General features: G+C 50.8%; 1 protein-coding gene across 2 annotated transcripts in view; it reads left to right on the forward strand.

Annotated features, from left to right (window-relative positions):
* The first annotated feature begins 7,213 nt into the window (after window positions 1-7,213).
* The window catches only part of CAPZB (capping actin protein of muscle Z-line subunit beta), a 130,118-nt gene continuing 115,845 nt past the window's right edge, over window positions 7,214-21,486 (forward strand). For both annotated transcript variants that reach the window (XM_041765144.1, XM_041765145.1), the window contains exon 1: window positions 7,214-7,359. In XM_041765144.1, coding sequence (XP_041621078.1) covers window positions 7,357-7,359 — 3 coding nt within the window. In that variant the 5' untranslated portion in view covers window positions 7,214-7,356. The remainder of the gene's footprint in view (window positions 7,360-21,486) is intronic.

Below are 21,486 nucleotides of genomic sequence, written 5' to 3' on the forward strand. Positions count from 1 at the left end.
ATTGGATTTCACTGAATCTATAGATCATCAGAATGAATATCTTTTTTAAAAAATCATTTATTTATTTATTTATTTATTCATGAGAAACATAGAGAGGCAGAGACATAGGCAGAGTGAGAAGCAGGCTCCCTGAGGCAAGCCCAATGTGGGACTCGATCCCAGGGTCTTGGGATCATGACTCGAGCCGAAGGCAGATGCTCAACCACTGAGCCACCCAGGTCTCCCAGAATAAACATCTTAACAATACTGAGTCTTCCAATTCATGAATAGGATACCTCTATTTATTTAGTGATTTAATTTCTCTCAGCAGCGTTTTCTAGTTTTCAGGGTACACAGGACTTGTGCATCTTTTATTAAATGGATCCCTAAGAATTTTTTATGTTTTTTTTTTAAGATTTATTTATGCATGAGAGAAACAGAAAGAGAGAGAGAGAGAGAGAAAAAGAGAGAGAGAGAGAGAGGCAGAGACACAGGCAGAGGGAGAAGCAGGCTCCATGCAGGAAACCTGACATGGGACTCCATCCTGGGTCTCCAGGATCAGGCCCTGGGCCGAAGGCGGCGCTAAACCTCTGAGCCACCGGAGCTGCTCAAATTTTTTATGTTTTGATGTTATTGTAAATGTTTTTTTTTTTTTTTAAGAGATTTATTTATTTACTTGAGAGAGAGAGCGTGCACGAGCAAGCACAGGGAGAGGGGTAGAGGGTAGAGGGAGAAGATAATCTTTTTTTTTTTTTAAAGATTTTATTTATTCATTCATGAGATACAGGGAGAGGCAGAGACATAGGCAGAGGGAGAAGCAGGCTCCTTGCAGGGAGCCTGATGTGGGATTTAGGCCTGGGACTCCGGGACCACACCCTGAGCCAAAGGCAGAGGCTTAACCACCTAGGCGTCCCCAAAGGAGAAGAGAATCTTAAACTAAGCAGACTCCCCACTAAGCACAGAGCTGACAGGAGGCTGGATCTTAAAACCCTGAGATCATGACGTGAGCTGAAACCGAGAGTCAGATGCTCAACTGACTGAGCCACCCAGGCGCACCAGTAAATGGTGTCATTTGCTTATTTAAATAATTTATATGAAGTGGGGTTCAAACTCATGACCCTAAATTCAAGAGTCACATGCTCTACTGGCTGAGCCAGCCACGTATCCTGGTAAATGGTATTTTTAAACATCTGATTTTCAGTTGTTTGTTGCTCTGATTCATTATTCCAACATTTTACTAGACTGGTCCCTTAGTCCTGCCACAATACCAGCTCCTACGTCAGTTCTGCATCTGGTTTAGTTTCATTTGCAACACTGCAGCGTCTGGTTGGAATGAGGGATGAGCACTCTGGAGGAGTTGAGGCTTGCATCCTGGACGACTGTGCTTGGAGGTTCTCTGGCTCACCATCCGACAGGTTTTATTCCCAGAGTACCATATCCCGGGGGCTATGCTAGCTGTTAGTGAGAGGACTCAAGAGCCCCTGCCTCGAGGAGCCCAGAAAGTAGTGGGGGCAAATTGCAACCGTAAAGGTGTTGAAAGTACAAGATTTCCAGAGGAACACAGAGTGGGAGGCCCCAAACTCAGCTTTTGAGGGAGAATTGTCAGAGAAAACTACATGGACGAAGGGTAAGCCTGAGACATGTTGAAGAAGCCCATCCCAAGCCTGGTGGGCGGCTGGCTGGCCAGCTTAATAAACTAAACATGAATTCTCCCAAATATGCATATAAAAACTCCAACAGCTGGCCCACATGTGAGAGGTCTTTCTGTAACTCTAAGCAAGACCCCACAGATGGTCAGGATACAAACAGTTCTGGTCCAGCAGAAGGCAGCTGTGAGTTCTCCCAGGTACCTACTCGAAAAGCCACAACAAAAGCCCTGAGATGATGATGTCTAACCTCAGACAGAGATGTCCTCTGGCCTGACTCTGGGGATGTATTAAAAAGAAGTGGATTGCTAGTGGCCTGTTTACCTCCCTGCTTCTTATTACATGTTCTTTCAAGATGCTAAGCTAAGGGGTGGAAAAAGTTGATCTAAGCTGTCTAGCCAAGACCGCCTCCTCTACAAACCACACAGTGTTCTGTCTTCAAAGGAAATCAGGATTTTGTTTTGCCTGTTCCCAGTCCTGCTTAGGGGCCCAATGACTAGAAGTTTCTGAGACCCAAAAGGAGTCTGTTTCATTGCTTTGCATGAGCTTACGCAGAATGCATGGCTGTAATAAGTCTGGAAAGAACACAGAGAAGAAGCAGCATAGAGGTAGGATTAAGACCAGGAGAGTCACTCAATGTCATGGAAGCCAATGGAAGAAGAGGCTTCAAGGAGAAAGAAGTGACCAACAGTGTAAAATGATCCTGGGGAGTCAGAGGAGGTGGGGGGATTGAGCGAAGCCCATGTGGTTTGACATAGAGGTGTGGGTGACCTTGGGGTCATTTCAGTGGAGGAGTGATGAACTAGAATGGGAAATTAGGAAGTGGGGAGAGGAAATTCTGACAATTGTGTAGCTGTGGGAGGCAGAAGACGGGCAGTAGACTGGAGGGGTTATGGCATTCATGTAGGTTTTCTCTTTTCTTTTTTCTTTTTCCTTTAAACATAAGATGGGAGAATCCTGGGACTCCGGGATCACGCCCTGAGCTTTATAAAGGCAGATGCTCAACCGCTAAGCCACCCAGGCGTCCCACAGAGTTTACTTTGTTTATTGTTCTGCAGAAAGCACTGTAGCCCAACTCAGGGTAAGGGTCCATCCCCAAAATGATGAGTATGGCCAAGACCATTACTTTGGCTTCAGCCAATCAGGATCCTCCCCTCTGGAGCTGGGGGTAGGCTCAACTCTACCAAACTAAAGATCTGAGAATGGTTGAGCTGTAGAAAAGAGAGAGTATGCCTAAGTGGGAGATACCCCAGAAGTGACCTCTGAACCAGGTGAATGGTGGGGAAGATGGAATCACCAGGAAGAGTTCCTTCCTTCTGGTACTCTTGGTAACAAGACCCTTGAATCCCACTGAAACTATAGTATATGGAGTTAGAATGTTGAAATGTGGTTTAAACCCCTTGTCTCTAAGCTGGATTAGGATTCAGTGTGGTGAGAGTTTCGAAGCTGGCTAATTCTAGGGTTCTCTTGTGTCTCCAAAGACATAGTAAAACATCCAAAACCACTGTTAGTAATCCAAGAAGATCTCCAATTCAAGGGGAACTGAAAATGGCAGGGAAGTAGAGGAGGATTGCTTACCAGGGCTCATTTGAAATTTGGGGACATCAAACTAAAGTGACAACAGTCACTTTTAATTTTCCAGCACTGTTCAGATGTTCTGATGCAGGTGGCGGTTAGGGGAATAGCTGAGCTTAACTATGTTTGCACAAGTTAGAGGAAAACAGAGAGGAAAGGGTTAGTGGTTTTTGCAAGGAGGCGAGTGTAGTGGTTATTACTGAGTGAGGAGGGAGATGAGCATGAGAGGGAGGATAAATACAAGGATCTGGCAAGATTCAAGATTTGCAGGGCTTGATGAGGTTGAAGAAATGCTTGTGTGTGGTACGATAGTAATGAGGTTAAAGTCAGACTTGAGATTATTTGGGATTGTGTTTTCTGAGTGCAATTATGGATGGGAGCAAGTACCCGGGGTACCCAGGGTGAAAGGAAGGAAAAACTCATTGATAGGGAAGAAGTCAGTGAGGGATCAATAAGATTTCTGATGGATTATGCTTATGGAGGTTGAAGTCATAAAAACTGGTACAGGAGAGGAGGTTAGTTCATGAGAGCAAAAAGGAGGGGTGGTAGGTAGAAAATACAATAGCATGAACTTTAAGGAGGGTTGGGCTTTTGAAAGAGGAGGGGAAGGGAAAGAGTACTAAAAATATCTATGGTGTTTGCCTGCCAACCCACAACCCCTGGTAGGCAGTCATGTTTAATGCCCATGGTCCTCATGCCTATGGCAATGGTGGACTGGTCATGGGTGGAATCCAACCTGTGGGGACCCAATCTAGGGACCAGCCAGGGACCTGTCCAATGAGGAATGAGGTGTCATGGTTAAAGCATAAGATGGGGCCATTGGATTTGAACTATGAAACATAAAAATAGTTTGCCAGTTAAAAGAGCAAGCTGATGCAGAGAGTAAAAGAGGGACAGAGACCCCCAGTATGGACCCCAAACAGGCTGAAATGTTGAGGGAATAGGGCTATATGCAAGCTGAGGATGTGGGACCGTAAAGATGGAATGCAGCAGATGCATTCAAAGCAGAAATGGGGCTGCCTGAGAGAGATGGAATAGCCTGTCCTCTGAGCCCTCTATGATATAACTTAATTTTCAAAGCAGAGAACTTGATTTTTTGAGCAGGGAAGCGACAGGATCAGGCCTTGGGTGACGAATGTGGGCTCTGGTCCCAGACTGCCTGGCTTTGAACTTATTAGTTATATGATTTTGAGCACATGACTTAACCTCTGTGTGCCTCAGTTCCCTTATCTGTGAAATGGGACTAATAGCATTGACCTCACAGGGTTGCAATGAGAATTAGATGAGAATATACAGGTAATATACTGGAACAGCAAGGTTCCCTATCAATCTTTTATTCAAATAAACAATTCAAGTGTTATTTCTTTCACAAACCTTTCCTTCATGCCCTGATCCCATGGCTACAAGGAGGGATACCATCTCCTCTTGGTCTTCCACTTCCCAGGTCACACTTTCTCCATCTCCTTGCTGGTTCCTCTTTACCACCTTGACCTCTTCTCTCTACATTCACTTTTTTTTTTTTTTTACTTTTTTTTTTTACATTCACCTTCTAAGTGAACTCATCTAGATGTCTTGTGCCCTTAGGTACCTTAAAATGTCATTTATTAGCTGAGAGTTCTCATAGCAACTCCAACTTCTTCTCCAGCTCCAGATTTCCATGTCCAATTACTTGTTAGACATTTCCATTCAATTCTCCAATAGGCATCTCAGACATAACTTGCCCTAAACTGATTCATTCTTATCCTGTCCCCATCAAAACAAAACAGAAACCAAAAAACAAAAACAAAACAACCCAAACCCTGCTTCTCCTACAATCTTCCACAGACCAATAAACGACAAATCTTTTTGGTGTTAATCAAGCTAAAAATCTCAGCATCATCCCTGACTCCTCCCTTCTCACACCCACCACGGAGCCATCAGTAAATATCCAGAATGTGATGTTCCCTTGCTGCCTCTGCTGCTACTGCCCTGGTGTAAGCACCTTTAGTTCTTTGCTGCGTGACTCTCAGTGACTCTCAGTTTACCTCTTCGGGCCTCTGTTTTGAGGATTAAATGAGTTACTATTTGTAAAGTACTTAACAGTGTTCATCACATAGGAAGCCCCATTTAAGTGCTTTTTAAATAAATAATACATGCCTTAAGTAGCTTTCTCCTGGCCCTAGCCCCCTACAGTCCATTGAGGACACAGCAGCCTCCTGATCCTTCTCAAGCCTAGGGCCCCATCCTGTCACTGCTTGGCACCTCTCTGACCTCAGCTTCCACTGGTCTTCTGCTCAGTCTGGGCCAGTCACCTTGGCCTCCTGGGTCCATGAACACACCAGGGATGGGACTGTCCCCATTGGTTCTGTGTCCTTGCTGGTTCTTGTGCCTCCCTCTGATTGTTACTTTCTAAATTAGCCCTTCCCAGGCCCCACTTTACTAACCTGCCCTGCCAATTCCCTCAACTTTAGTTTCCTCCGCATCTCTAATCACCACCTGACACTATGTTTACTTTTTTTTTTTTTTTGACACTATGTTTACTTAGTAGCTGATGGTCTCCCCTCCAACCATTCTCTGCAAAAGCATGGGCTGGGACTGTCACTGTTCACTGTTCTAACCTTAGGGCCCAGAACAGTGCTCAGTACACAGCAGGTGCTCAATAAATGTTGACCAAATGAAAGAATTCCTAAGTGCCACTCTTTTCTCTGAATTCCCGTAACACAGGCCTTAAACACTTACTTGTATCGATTTTTTTATGCCACTGGTAGCTTTTATTGGACTATGAGCTCCCTTAGGAGGGGGGTGCCTAGGATATGGCCTGGCGTGGGGTCATTCCGCCATTTGTGCAACCCTTTACAGTTTACAATCCCCTCACAGGTGACCTATTCGGTTTTCACAAAAAAGAGTGAGCAAGCCGGGGAGGGCAGGTATTATTAACAAGGCTAGAAAAGGCCAAAGATTTATGCGATCTGAAGAGAAACCAGAGTATCCCTGGGTGGCGCAGCGGTTTGGCGCCTGCCTTTGGCCCAGGGCGCGATCCTGGAGACCCAGGATCGAATCCCACGTCGGGCTCCCGGTGCATGGAGCCTGCTTCTCCCTCTGCCTATGTCTCTGCCCCTCTTTCTCTCTCTGTGTGACTATCATAAATAAATAAAAAATTTAAAAAAAATTAAAAAAAAAAAAAAAGCAAGGCTAGAGTCCCAGTTCTCCTGCCTTCTAGACCAAGCTCAACGGCTGTTGCATGAAGAGAAAGAGGAAAAAGGAAGAAGAAGAAGAAAAAAGACTTTCTGAGTCACTCTGTGGAGCAAGGCAGCCCCACCGGGCAAGTGGGCTGGTTCTCCGTAGCACCTCTAAAAATGCTCGCAAACTCCTAGCATTTATGGATCCGACTTTCTACCTGTGTGGTCCCCACAGCTATGCTGCAGCAGGTAGCTCTGGGGGCATCCTCCTGTCCCGTGCACCTCTGCTTTCTTTCGGCGCCTCCAAAAGGGCCTGGGATGCTCAGCGAGGCGTGTGGCCCGAGAGTCCCATTTTTAGAGATCGGGCTCAGGTGCAGCCACTTGCTCCGGGTCGCGCACGTTGCAGGAGGCCGCGCAGCGATCCAACTGCCTCCCCCTCCCCCCCCCCCCCCCTCCCCCGCCGCCCCGGGCTCGCGCTGCCGCTCTCTCCGGGATGGACCGGCCCCGGGGCAGCGCCAGTTCCGGGTCCGCGCAGGAGAGCGCGCGTGCAGCGGGCGGGGCGGACGGGGCCGGCGCCTTCCGCGTCCCCGCCGGGAGGACGGCCGCCCCCGCCTGCAGCAGCCCCAGGGCGCCGGGCGCGGCGGGCGGAAGCCCCGCCCCTAGCCCGGGCCGCGGGCCCCGCCCCCTCGAGGCCCCGCCCACGGCAGGCCCCGCCCACGGCAGGCCCCGCCTTCCCCGGCGCTCCTCCCCCCGCGCCGCGCTCCATACTTGGCGATCGCCGCGGCCCCGCGCGCTCATTGGCCGAGAGCCGGCCGCGTGGGGGCGGGCCCGGCGGGCCGGGGCGGGGAAGGAAGGCGGCGGCGGCCGGCGCGGGGGGAGGGGGGCGCTGACCCGGATGTTCACTCCTGGGCACCCGGGGAAGTGGAAGCGCCGGGCCCTGCCGCGGGGGGGAGAGCACAGACGCCGGGACCCGGAGCGCCGCCGCCGCCGCCGCCGCCATGGTAAAGGCCCGACGTCAGCCTCCCCGGGCCGGGCCCCGCCGGCGCCCGCGCCTCCCCGGCCCCGCCGCCCCGCCCCGCCCGGGCAGGGTGGGTCCCCGGGTGGGGGAGGGGCGGGGCCCGGCCCAGGTGGCCCGACCCAGGTGGCCCCCGCCCCGCCCCCCGCCCCCCGCCGCTGGGTCCGCGCGTCTCCCCGGAGCCGCGGCCGGGCCGGGCGCCCCCTGCGGTGACCCGGGAGCGGCCCCGTCCTCCCGCCCACGGCCCGCGCTGGGCCCCCTTGGCCGGTCCCCACGGCCTTCCCCGGCCGCCGTCCCCCCGCCCCCCAGGGCCGGGCTGGGCCTCTGGACCTCGCTCCTCCGTGGCTCCAGCCCGGATCTTCTCTTCCCTGCTCGCCCTCCGTGGGGACCCCCACCCCCCTCCCCCCCCCCCCCCCCCCCGGGGCCCTCGCTGGACCGTCACCCCGCGTCCCCTTCCCCGCACTCCTCCCCGCTCTTAGCGGAGCCTGCGTCAGCCGGTCGGTCCCGGGCTGCACCCTCCCTCCAGGCGCTGCTCCCTGCCCCGCGCCCGACCCCGGCGGCCCCTCCCCTCTCCCCGGGGAGCCCCTCTGCGGCCCCTGGGGAGCGAGGGGGCGAGGGGCGCTCTCCTCCGCGGGGAGGGTGGGGGTCCCGGGCTGTGCCTCCGCGGGGGAGGGCGGCCTCCCCCTGGGAGCAACGAGGCCAGGGCGGGCGCCTGTGTGCCCGGGGGCAGGAAGGCAGCGCCTTGCTCTGCTCTGCGGGCCCTTCCCGCGGCCGCTGCCTCCTGGCCGAGGGTGCGGTGCCTGCGGGGCGTCGTGCGGGGCCTGAGCCTGAGCGCGAGCGGAGGGCTGAGGGTGGGGGCAGCCGGCTGGGCGGGAATGAGCGCACAGTCGCCCTTGTGAGGCTGCAGGCCCTTGGGGGGGGGCGCCCAGCGGGCCCCGAGGCCAACATACGGCCTGGACACGATGCACCCCAGCAGGCGCAGCCTCCCTTTCCCCCTGAACTGTCAGCTCGTGAGGGTTGGAACTGCTGATTATGGAGGTGCCTCGGATCAGGTGAGCCAGACTCCGAGCCAGCGAGCCAGCTAGTTCCACTCGTGGTGTTTGTTTTGATAAGGATGGCAGGTGCTCCTAGGTTGTTGGGATGGCCCGAGGTGTCGCCTGAGGCCTCCCCAAGTGAGCCTGCCTTGCCCCTCTACTTTGCAGCCTTCTGCAGGGCAGGCTCGCCACTCGTTGGAAGGGCCAGAGGGCTTCTGCCTTACATGGTCAAGGAACCTTTGGAGATGGGCTAACAGAGCTCAGCCCATCCACCTGCTCCTCCTGCCCAGTGCTGGCAGGTGCCTGCATGTGAACTTTGGAGGATCTCGGTTTCTTGTTTAATGAAGCGATGTGGCTGCTGAACCAGGATGACTAATAAAGAGTGGCTAGGAGTTTTCTTGCTGCCTTCCTGTATTTTGATGAAAAATGTGGCTCATGCCATTTTTGATGCTATTGGACTTCTCCAGTGCGTGTGTTGCCTGGAGGTGGCCCCACCCCAGGGCTGGGTGGGGAAGTACTCCGGACAGTTTTGGGTGAGGACTGTGCAAGTGGAGTGAGGCTTTATAAATTTGCTCTCAGGACAAAAGCAGGGGAATGTGGATCCGGTGGCCAGGTGGGGGCTGCTGAAGGCAGGGTATCTGGCAGGGAGGGGCATCTTGGCTTAGCCCTGATTCTCCAAAGGTAATGGGAAATGCCCATGATGACCCAGGAGGAGCACAGTGACACAGGATGCTTCTCACAAGTCCTGGGTTTTATTTGGGTTTTATTTGGATAGTCTGAAAACTGGGGTGGGGGTGGAGGAAAGGGCTAACGTTTCTTGAGGATTACAAGGTGCCTGGCACTGTGCCGTGCAGCCCTCTTGTACGAGCCCGTTTAATCTGCACAGTCCTTTGAGGGAGGTAGTTGCTGTCCTCATTTTACAGGTGAAGAAGCTGCCGCTCAGGACGTCCAGTAACTTACTCAAGGTGTTGGCTCGGTCAGTGGAAGCATATCTGGCGGTCTCTGACCTCCATCCTCCCCATTGTCCCACGCTGCTTCTGTGGCCAAGATATAAAGGACACTGTTTAGAAAACAGAATAATGGGGTACTCAGAGATGGCAAGGGAGGAGCAGCATTTACTGACTGTTGGTTGTGTTCTGGGTCCTTTACGTAAGAGACCTCGCTTACACTTCACAGTGCAATAGTCGGATGGTGGTACAGCCATATCTGGCATAGGCCAGGACATGAGCTCTTTGAGGGCAGGGATTTTTCTCTAGTGTTTTCCATGGCTTCACCCTCTGGGGCCTAGGTAGGTACCAAAGGAAACACCTGGTACCGAAGGAAATGGCTTGGAGTGTTCTCTTTTGGGATGTGTATGGGTCCATGAACTCAGCCATTTGGATTTTCATACTTACTCTCTCAGTAGCTTATTCTTAGTATCCCCTACGGTTGTAAGGAATTTCTAACTGCTTGTTGTCAAATTGATGCCTTACATGGATACTCTAATAATCCAGACTAGGCAGTTGGGCTACGATACAAGTGATGGTGTGGGGTTGTATAATAGGTAAGTGAATTAAGACCACTGTGGTTCTTATTTTCATAGTAGGTTTGGTGGTAGAGAAAACAGCCAGATCTCAGTTATCCATGGAAGGGAAATAGTTTGAGAATCTAAAATGCATTGGACTTTGGAGTAAATTCCAAGATATTTGTTGGCGTCAGTTAAGGGCATAGGCAAGTGAAATTTATTTGCGTGCCTTCTCTTAGTAGGTAACAATCTTACCACCGTAACTCTAGGGTTTCGGAGCACTTTTCCTTACACAGCTGTAGCTTCTAACTCAGGAATGATTATTCTAACTTAAGAGTTGTGATTCAGGTGCTAGATGGTGGGGCTGTAGCAGTGAAAGGACTGACAGGGGCCCCTCATGAGTTGTTCCCCCAGCTCACAGCTGGTTTTGCCTGACAGGAGCTGATAGAAGCCTGTCACATTGTTGCAAGGTGAGTGTGTCTTGGCTGCACTCCTGGTGTGGATCAGAGACAGTTCAGCCCAGATCCCACATCACATACAGCCCTTTTCCTTTGAACCCAACTGGCCTCTGGTAGAGTGCTTGAGAAAGGTAGCCAACAATCGATAGCTTGAGATTGAGATGATAAATCACAGTTTGAGAGCAGATACTCCTATTGATAACTCAGAAGTCCTGTATTTTATATTCCATGGAGGAGAGAAGAGGACCGATGACAGCCCGGGGAGATGGTACCTGGGCAGGTATATAGACTGTTGCGAGGCCTGCTTCCCAGGCTGGGAAATGCTTGCCAGTAGGCAAATACGGAGGTGCCGTAGGGGGTACCTGAAGCTATAGGGTGATGTTAATTCTGTGAGGTTTTGTTTTGTTTTGTTTTAAATTCTGTGAATATTAGTTGCTTTCCTTGTGCAAATTTATGTGCTGAAGATGCAATGATGAACAAGACAGGGGTCTCTCCCTCATAGTTTACATTGTTTGGGGAGGGGGGATGTCACTCTTACCTAAAATTTAAGGGAGAAGAGCCTTGTTTGATACGAGGGCAATCCATTTGCATGAGACTTGGTGGGAAATTTAAGAGAATATTGGGGCATGTGCCCTGTTTCACTCCCAGACCTTCTCTGCCATAACTGTGGACGTGAATTGTACTGCACACCAGAAGCTCCTACCCAGAAGGTGTAATCTTGTGGCACCGTGGAAGCATGCTCTTCTAACCTGGGTAGCTGCCATGGATGGAGGATCTAGTGTGATCCAGAAACATGGCTTAGGTAATACCTCATCCCTGATTTTATTTACGTGGAACCTGAAGCTTGAGTGACCTGTGTGAGTGGCAGGGCTGGGACTCAAAGCTGGGTCCCCTTCACTCCTGTGCTGGACGCTTACTCTCTGTCTCAAGCTGTAAGCAGAAGGGCCCACAGTACAGTATCTGGGCCCCTTGCTTCTTGCAGCAGATCCCAGCAGTGGAGTGGGGTGTGGAAGGCTGGAGGGTGTGGTTGCAAGGCCACCCACATTAGGACCAGCTAGAGCCATGTCCTTTCTAAACCTAAGCTTTTAGAGAGTTGTGTTTCAGCAGAAGGAAGTAGACATGTATGTTTATAGGGCACCAGCCGTGTGCATGCACTCCGCTGGGAGCGTTAGCTTACTGGATCCATGTGTCAGCCCCACCAGAACAGCTCAGCCTTAGGTGGGACGTGGCATAGTATAAGCAGTTAGGATTTGGAGCCAGACTGCCTTGGGATAATAACAGGACCTCCTCGTAAGGCTTGTTTTGAGAATTAGATGAGATAATATGTGTCAAGTACTTCCAACAGCATCTGGCACATAATTATATGATACTCATCATCATTATTATTACTGTAGTACAGATGAGGTTCACAGGGGTATGTGGTGAGTGCCTCTGCAGCTGTTAAGCGGACGCACTGGGTTTTCTGACTCCAGAGATACACCCCTGTCCTCCACTCCTGATGCCTGCTGGAGTTGGCTTGGCTTGGGGCTATGCCTTGAATGAAGAGCTTCTGTTACAGAGCCTATGGCTCTAACTCACCATAAAAAAAAGTCTCCCTGTATAGGGGACACCGTGTGCTGTCATAGCCTGGTGCTGTACATCTCTGATTTGGATGCCTTGTCTGTGCCTGGTGGAGCCCCTTAAGAATTGGATCCTCACCCTCTTCCCAGGATGGAAGAAGAGGGTCAGCACTGGGGACAGAGCATGTGAGCTCCATGAGAACAGAGCCCTGTCTCTTTGGTCCTGCTGACCACCCCACACCTTGCACCAGTTGCCTGGTGCTTGGCGGGTGCTTCATCAACGCCGAGTGAGTGCGTGGTGAGAGTTGAGAGTGGTTGCACTTTGCTGCCTGCCTTGCAGAACATGGGCTCTGGAGCTGGGCGCGTGTGGGTTGCAGTCCTGCATCTGCCACTCAGCATGTGATCTGAAGTTGGGGTTCTAATCTCCCTTGGCTTCAGTTTCTTGATCTGTAGCACAAGGATAACGTTTTCTAGGGATACTGGGAGAAAGATGGGGAAAATGGCATGTATTTAATCCAGGGCTTGGCACACGGTAGATGGTAGCCGTGATTATTATTTGTCTTATTCTGCATACTGGAGAGTAAGGGACACAAATAGAAGCCATATAATCCCTGTCGTCTGATCCAGAGAGGGACACTGGATGCATCCAAAAAGTTTAGTGCAGTAGGAAGGACCCAGTATAGAAAAGGCTTAACGAGCAAGGGGAACATGTCTGTTTGGCCTGCATTCCACTTCCTCCAGGAAGTCCTGCAGACCACTTCAGCCCACAGGCAGCCTGGGTGGGGGCTGGGTGTGAAGCCCTGGAGACCTTGCCCAGGCCGAGAGGACAGGGTGGGGTGCAGTCAAGGAGAGGCCATTGTAGGCGGTGCCTGGAACAAAGCAGAGTTCAGGGGTACTACGGTCAGCCTGGAAGTTGGGAGACCAGCCAGAGTAGATCGCGCGAGTGGGGGTGCCGCAGTCCCCGAGTCCGTTGGGGAGCACCACAGTTGCTAAGCTAAGGACTGTATTTGATCTGGGACATGGTGGAGCCAGCTGAACATTTGACGGGGGCAGGTAGAAATCTGAGGAGGCTGGCAGAGTCGTGGTATTTTAGGAAGCGTCATCTGGCCATGGTGTGCACGAAGGCCCCGGGAGGTGAGAGACGGGAGGGAGGCCTTCACCAGAACCAGCCTGTGGGGTGATGAGGGTCCCAGGCACTGTGAGGCCTTGGGCATGGAAAGGAACACAGGGTGGAAGAAGATGGAGATAGGAAGGCAGAGTGAGATGCCGTGATTTAGCGCCACTGGGGCTGAGGGGGAGCGCTTCTGCGCCCGGAGCTCCCTGCTTAGGCAGCCTGATAGGATGCTCTGTCATTGATCTGGCTGCCATTTCTGGTCAGTTCAAATCCTAGATAGTAGCGTCTGCAAAGCCTTGGTGTCCTGTTAACAGCCGAGCAGGGATTTTAGTCTGGTTAGCCCAGTCATCCTTCTGGATCTGCGAGTGGCACCCAGCTCTGCTCCGCTTCCGTGGCCTTAGGCTCTGGGCAAACAACCATCTAAGACGGTCAGCTGAGGGGGGTGGAGGCTCTGCATGCTGGCTGTAGTAATAACAGGAGCTAGTTTTTATTGACTCCTTTTTAATAGCCAGAGCAGCCGTCTGAGGCAGGTTCTCACGTTACCCTCATTACGCAGGCGCGGGAACCTCGGCCTGCCTGGGCAGTCTGACCCGAGTCCGTGCTCTGGACCCTCGGCGCTGCTGCCCTAGGGTTCCTTCCATCCAGCCGTTGGTTCCGTGGATGCTCGCTGAGCCATTAGACAGACCTAGTAGAATAGGAAGGAGTCTTACATGGAAGAGGCAGGTAGAGACAGGGAAGTCTCCGATTCTGACAGTGTGGGGCACAAGTGCAGAGCCAAGCTTGGTGGAAGTCCACAACCGAAGTCCCTGAAGCTTAAGGGAGCCACTCTGTTTTCCCTTCTCCCTGCTTCCTCCTGTTCACATTCCAGGTCTTTCTGACATGTCTGCAAACCTGGGGAAGGGAGCCTTTCTCTGCAACTTTCTAGTGATGAATCTCCAGTCTCCAGTCCAGCAGTCCCATTTCTTCCAAGACAGCAGCCCCAGTGGCCACCACCTGGATGTGCCCCATACTGGTTGGTTATTGTGAGGGTGGAGTGAGTCTGTGTGTGGCAGGTGTAGATAGTGCCTGGCACTCTGTAAGTGCAGCAGGAGTGCAGGCCATGATCTGATCATTTTATTAATATGGATGCTTTCTAGGTGGTGGTTGACAGAACCTCCCAGCCAGCCCGGAAGGCAAGGGTAGTCCCCTGTTCTGCTGAGAGCCCGAGAAGTAGAGTCCCCTGCCAAAGGCTGGCAGATCTTAAGGGCTTGCAGCCTGGTGTTTTGTGGCCACGAGGATCTTACCACACTGCAGACTGCCGGTAGTGATGCCCCTGGACGTTCCCCCACCTCTTGAACTGCTTGCGAAGGCTTCCTGTTCCAGCCCTGAACTCCTCGGGGCCCTTCTGAGCTAGGACCTGCACAGAGACTGTGATGTTAGTATTATTTAGGTTTACTGTTTCAGAGGTTTCTTTAAGATTCAGGCGGAGGATTTGTTCAACATTTATCTAGTGAAGTTTCTTTAATTTAAAATATTAAGGTTATGAAAAGATGCTTTTGCTGCTGGGCTGAATGAGTAGTAAGCAGCCTCCCAGTGGAATTGTTTTCTGGTCGTACCAGATGCCCTTGTCCTTATCTGTAGCCGTGATCGGTGGATGGAGGGTTCAGGGTTGGCTTGCTCACGTCTGATGTTGCGATTCAAGGCTTTTCCGTGGTGAGGCTTTGGCCCTGAAGGGGTGTGTCTGATTTCCCAGGGTTGGGCTTCCTGCGTATATAGATAGTGTTGTGCTAACAGACTAAGCCAGGGGAGCTTTATCCACCACCACCCCCACCCACCCTCAAATGAAAAATCTGATTTTAGAGACTGAGGCCACTGAAGGAGCTACTCTTGTATTTCTCTCTGTCTCATCTTTGGCTTTGTTTTTGTTTTTTAATATTGTATTTTTAAGATATCTCTACAGCCAATATGGAGCTTGAACTGAACAACCCTAAGATCTATAGTCGCATGTTTTACTGACCGATCTGGCTTTGTTTTTATCAGTCCTTTTCCTTCTCTGCTGAGCAGAGAAGCTTGTCTCCTCGGCAGTGTATAGCCGCTGGGGCTGGATGTGGACCCCTCACTGAGGAATGCACACCCCTCCACGGCGGGGGCCAGGCTTGGCTGCTTTATGTGCCTTGCTCATTGAGAATTTCCAGTGCGGGCTGTCCTTGCTTCCTTGTGTATCCTCCTGACAGCTCCCATGTTGAATCGCTTTTGGCCGTAGGGGGTGTGGACCTCTGGTCATCCTGAGATTTGAGGCCTCTAACTTGGTCTTCAGGAGTGCCCCTGTTCAACGAGAATTGGAGGTGCCCGAGCTAGCAGTCTTCATCCTGTAGGTTATTAGGTATTCCCTCCTGGATTCTCCAGGAGTCTGGAAAGTGTCTGCCTTCTGTCGCTGTCTCTACGCTGTCTCTACACAGCCGCTGTCATTAATTCTCTCGACCCAACCCTATGAGGGTGGTTTCCTCATTGCGCAGATAAGGAAACTGAAGCTCAGGAAGGTTTAGGGGCTTGCCGAAAGGCCCCCACCTAATTAGTGGCAGAGTTGATGTTCCACTGCAGGCCCATCCCACTCCAGAGTGCGTGCTCAGTGAATTCTGCTAGCCCGTGTGGACTCACAGGATGCTTATTTTATAGATGAGGAAGCAGAGAGGTCGAGAGGTTCACCTGCAGGTCTGGCCATGATGGCTGAAGTCTGGGTTTAGACCTTAGAAGGTTTTGTTGGTTCAGGCTGTTAAAATGAAAGCGGATGGATCTTTCTGAGCTGTGGTCTGTTTTTGGGAAGCTACCTGCTAAGCCTTCGAGTGGTAGATGCGTCTTAGCCTGCCATGTAGAGTCACGTCTCGGCATTTGAGGTAGGACAGTAGTTCTTACTGTGCATATCCTAGTGATTGTGACAGGCCCCCAGTGACAACTGTTGGTTGAACAGAACCTGGCAGGATTCCCTTGGCTTTTTCCGGTGAAGCCCTCGCCCAGCCGTGGGTGCCACGTGCAGTGGCAGGTTGCAGGGCCTCTGAGGGGAAAGAGCATCATGGCCCATTCCAAAAGTTATTTGACCTTGAGCAGCTTCAGTTGGTGACCCTCACAAGGCCTCAAGCTGTTTGTTATCCTTAGGAAGGAAGATGAACAGTAAGTGCCCCCTCAGAGTGTGAGTGCCATCACAGCGTCATGCTGTCCTGGTGTGCGGGCTGTTGCTCTGTAGTGTTTATTGAATGAATAAATGAATGTCTGCTAGGCCCTTAGTAAATGTGAGTGCTCCTCCTGCTTTCCGGTGTGAGACTTCCTGGTGGGGCGGAGTCAGGTTGGGTCCTACTTGTCAGTGTCACTTTAGGTAGAGGTGACAAGAACCAAGCAAGGCCTGCCTCTCAGATGGGTTCAGTGTGCCTTTTAGTTGTTTAGGCCACCCTGCCGGTGGGGGTTGTCTGGAGGCACTGGCAGTGGCGGGCTCAGGGCTTTGTGGGACGGTGATCCTCATGGCTCTGACCTTCCCTGGTGGCACTCCGCACACCTGGCGTGGAGTTCCCTGGTGATCCCAGGCAGTCTGGATTCCGGAGTGCAAGGGTGGGGAAGGGCGAGGTCTGGAGTCTGAGTTCAGACCCAAGCCTGCAGACTTGGGTGGCTTCCTTTACTCCCTACCTCAGTTTCCTTGTCTGTGACCTGGTTAAACGAGTTGACATGTGAAGCCCAACGTGGTAACTTTGTTATTATTCTTAAATTAGTGGTGGTGTTGTGATGTGGACTCCTCACCTGCTCTTAGAGCCGGAGGAGATGTCAAAGTGGTAACTCTTGCTTTGTGCTGGGAGGAGTTTAGACTTTGTGTTGCTGCTTATCTGGCAGGGAAGTGTTCCTTTGCCCATTGCTCACTGGAGACTTGTCAGCTACGGGCCTTGCCCTGATGCACCTGACTGTCCATGAACAAGGTGTTGGAAATGGTGCTTGTGTTCCAGGTTATAATGAAAGTCACTCTTCTGGAAAACGGCTGAGTTTTTTTCTTTCTCACAGCATAGCATGAGTGGCCCAACCATAGAGTGTCGGTCACATTTGGTATCCAGGGCCTTTGAGGAGAGTGAGGCATGTGCTAGTCAATGATGATTGTCAATCCTACCCCCCCCCACACACACACACACCCGCCCCTACACACTGTGGTTATTTTCTGAGCCATTTTCTTCTCTTTGGGAGATGGCAGGTGTTCCTAGGTGCTCCCAGCTTCTACTGACCACGGCTGCATTTGTGAACTGCCACAGACCTGCAGACTCCACTGCTTTGGGCTGAATGCCCTAAGGGCATGTGTTGATTTTTAAGGCTTGTAGAGTGGAGTTTAGGGAGAAGGGAGGCAAGATAAAATGAGCAGAGGAAGCCCTTGTTGGAAGCAGCCTGGTAAGATAGAGTGGAAGGGGACTCCTGGCTCTAATTTCTACCGTGGCTGCCTGTGAACTGCATGAGCTTCAACTATTACTTCGCCTCTCTGACCTCAACTTCCTGATCTGTAAAATGCACGTAACACTTGCCTCTTCACAGGGGTAGCTAGAGGATTAATTAAGAACAGTGTACACGAAGTGCTGTAGCTCAGGCCTCCTGTGTGAGCATTTAATACAGGTTCGCTATCATCTATAGGAACTTCATCATTCATCATGTAAATTAACACCATTCCACAGGGAAGAGAATTGAGCTGAACCTAAAAATCCCTGTATTGGGGCACCTGAGTGGCTCCGTGATTGAGCGTCTGACTTTGGCTCAGGGCGTGATCCTGGAGTCCCAGGATCCAGTCCCACATCAGGCTCCCTGCTTCTCCCTCTGTCTGTGTCTCTGCCTTTCTCTCTCTGCCTCTCATGAATAAATAAATAAAATCTTTAAAAAAAGAAAAATCCATGTATTGAGGAATACCATACATCTAAAAAGCAGATCCAGTGATCACACTAAGGGGAAGCCCTGACTTTTTGGCTGCCAGGGGTCTTGCTCTTGAGCTGGACTGCTCTCTGCACATCGGCTTAGAGGATTTATCACGCCAGGAGACTTGGATCAGGGTAACCCGGGTGCTGAATCCTGTGGATGCCATCTCACGTAATCTATACCATAGCCCCGTTTGGTCATGGCTCCCCAAAACGTTATGCAGATGTGGAAACTCAGTCTTCTCTCTTCTGATTCCAGTTTCCGGCTCTCAGTACTCAGTGAAGGCTGGTCCAAGGATGTTGTTTTTATGGACAGAGGAAGTCTTTAAAATGTGGAGGTTCTAACCAATGTTCTTAAGAGCTTTTATACATTTTGCAGCTCCAAGCAGACTGTATTAGATGGCTGCCCCCGGTTCTGCTTTGATGACTTGGAGCTCATCTTAAGATGCTACAGGACTGCGGGGCGCCTGAGTGACTCAGTTGGTTAAGCGTCTTCCTTCATCCTAGTTCATGATCCTGGGGTATTGAGATCGAGCCCCACATTAGGCTCCCTGCCCACTGGGGAGCCTACTTCTCCCTCTCCGGCCCCTCCCCCAACTCCCGCTGGCCCCCCCACCAAATAGATCATAATTTTTTTTTTTTAAAGATACTACAGGAATGAGCTTGCAGTGGTTGTGGTTCTTCTTTTAAAGGGGAGCCCTGTTTCCCACGTAGTAAATTCTAACCTATAGTCAGGGTTTGGAATCACTTTTGACACCCTGAGCATGCTGTCATCTTTATTTCTGAGGCTTCTGTCTCCTCTGTGCACACACAGGTGGACTCTGAAATAATGCAGTATGGGGTATAACGTTGTTAGTGACTAAGGTGGCATTTGAATTCGGGCCCAATATACTCCATCTCCTGGCTGTGTTACACCTGCTGCTAGGGCCAGACCAAGCAGAGAGGCTATAGTTGTCTGCCTACCTACAGAACCAGTGGAATTAGTCCAACCCCAAGAGGTAAAACCAATCAAAGATACTGAAAGAGGCTTCTGACCTCAGAGAGCTGAGAGCGCTGGGCCGTGGATGTCCCCACCTGTCTGCAAGATGGACAGGGTCTTTGGCCTCTGTTTGTGGTAGCTTCTCTTTTCGTCTTACTTGGCAATAGGTGATATGCCTGGAAAATGGTTCCAGTCTTCACATTTTCTTTTATTTCTTCATTCTGCCTTTATATTTTATTTTATATTTTTTTTAATTTTTATTTATTTATGATAGTCACACTGAGAGAGAGAGAGAGAGAGGGGCAGAGACATAGGCAGAGGGAGAAGCAGGCTCCATGCACCGGGAGCCCGACGTGGGATTCGATCCTGGGTCTCCAGGATCGCGCCCTGGGGCAAAGGCAGGCACTAAACCGCTGCGCCACCCAGGGATCCCTTTGCCTTTATATTTTAAAGATTTTATTTATTCATGAGAGAGAGACAGACAGACAGACAGACATAGGCAAAGGGAGAAGCAGGCTCCTCGCAGGGAGCCTGATGTGGGACTTGATCCCTGGACCCAGGGTCACACTCTGAGCTGACGCCAGATGCTCCGCCACGGAGCCACCCAGGCATCCCTTCATTCTTCCTTTAAATCACTTCCTCCAGAAGTGAGTATTCACCTGTTACCTAGAATTCCCTTGTTCTTTTGCCTGCCATAAAACTGGTACCACAAGGCTGTAAAGCTTTCTCCCCTCTTGGCCACAGACTGGTTTCTGAGCTTGTTGAATTCCAGATGGAGAGCACACAGGAGCATCCTGGGAATTTCCCCCAGGATCCTGCTTTTATTTTGATTCCACAGTATCTGTTTGGTACATATTGATTGTTGGGGAGGCATTTCTTGAAATAACAAGTGAGAACTGGTTGCCATGGTCCCCAAGGAAGGGCCCTCCCATCATGTGACTAATTGGCAGAACATGGACACTTAAATAGAGTGTTGGACCTCCGTATGATGAGCTCAGAGTGCCTTGTGAGCCATTGAATTAACTGATAAAATCCCAGGCGTTGAATTCCTTAACATTGCCAGAATCTCTCAGGAAGGAAAAGAAAGGATTTCTAAGCCTCAGGTGATGGGCTGTGTGTTGTAACAAGTACCAGCAGATTCCGAGTCAGCTGAAGCATTCAGCGGGCCCTCAGAGTTAATAAGGAAGGCACTAGCATCTGTTGCTACCTACTTTACTTAGCACTTAACATGCATTATCCTCTTTAGTTCCCAGATTTCTCCTAAGCATGGGATCCTGTGAATTTAGGATCTTATATGAATCATAATTATGGAAGGTTAGAGACTTTATGTAAATTGCTAATAAATGACAGAGTTGGTACTTAAACCTAGCTGCTCTGATCTTACAGCCTTTGGACTGCCGTCATGGAATTCTGCTGCTCACGCAGGGCTTGAGGCCTGTCCAAATCCTACAGTAAATCGCTAGTGCAGTTGGGACAAGGGTCCTGTGTCTGACACGCTTAGAAGCTGGACCCTGCCATTAGGCTCTTTTCTGCTGCATAAACTTTAGCACACTTGAAAACTCATCCTTGATCATGCTTCCCCAGTGCTGCGTCCCAAGACCACACTTTCCAAAATGACATCGCGAGAGTGAGCTTCATGGCAGTGGGGTGGACCTGCCCAGAAAGCCAGTGCCCTTAAAGAAGAAATCTAGGGACAGGGCTGGATTCAAACTCAGGTGCCTTTGATTTAAGCCCCTGCTTTGTCGCCATGTCTGTAAGAGGCAGGGATTACAGTAGCAAGGCTCTGGGAAAAGTGGATGTCCGACAGTCGGTTGACAAATGGTGGTACAGCAGCATAACAGTAGGTAATACAGCCCTTAAAATGTGATGGTGTCAAGGGCACCTGGGTGGTGCAGTCGGTTGGGTGCTTGACTCTTGATACCAGGTCAAGTCTGATCTCAAGGTCATGAGTAGCCCCATGTTGGGCCTACTTAAAAAAGTGTATATAATAGTGTTGAATAAAGCAAAGCACTGAATGGGTCAATTCTGAATTCTGTCCTCATAGCTGTCTAGAATGTTCATGTTAGAATTGCCTACCTCCTTGGGTTTGCGAGGATTCAGTAAACGACCAGCTTGCAAGCCCTTTACTGTATCTACAGTGGATATTGATTATTTACCTGCACACACACACATGTATGTACGTATACATGTTTTCCCCTCTTTAGAGTCACTTCCTTATGATAAATCCTTAGCAGTGTATTGTAGGGCTAAGGAGGGCCAGCGTTTTTTCCCCATGCATTCTCTTAATTTTTCTCTAAGCTGCCTCATTTTTTTACCGGAAGTTGTTTTTTGTTTTGTTTTGTTTTGTTTTGTTTTACCAGAAGTTCTTTAGGAAGGAAACTTTGTCGTTACTGTAAATGGGAAACCAGTATCCGATGCCCCAAGTAGAAAGTATACATGGAGGTAGACTCCTGTAATGACTGGTAGAAGGGATGCTTATCAGGGGACCACCTAAAATCGGTGGCCACCAGAGCCTGGCTGCCTTCTACCTCTGGGCCTCAACGTGCAGCGTCCTCTCC

This window comes from Vulpes lagopus, chromosome 8, assembly GCF_018345385.1.
Source record: "Vulpes lagopus strain Blue_001 chromosome 8, ASM1834538v1, whole genome shotgun sequence".
Taxonomy (NCBI): Eukaryota; Metazoa; Chordata; class Mammalia; order Carnivora; family Canidae; genus Vulpes; species Vulpes lagopus.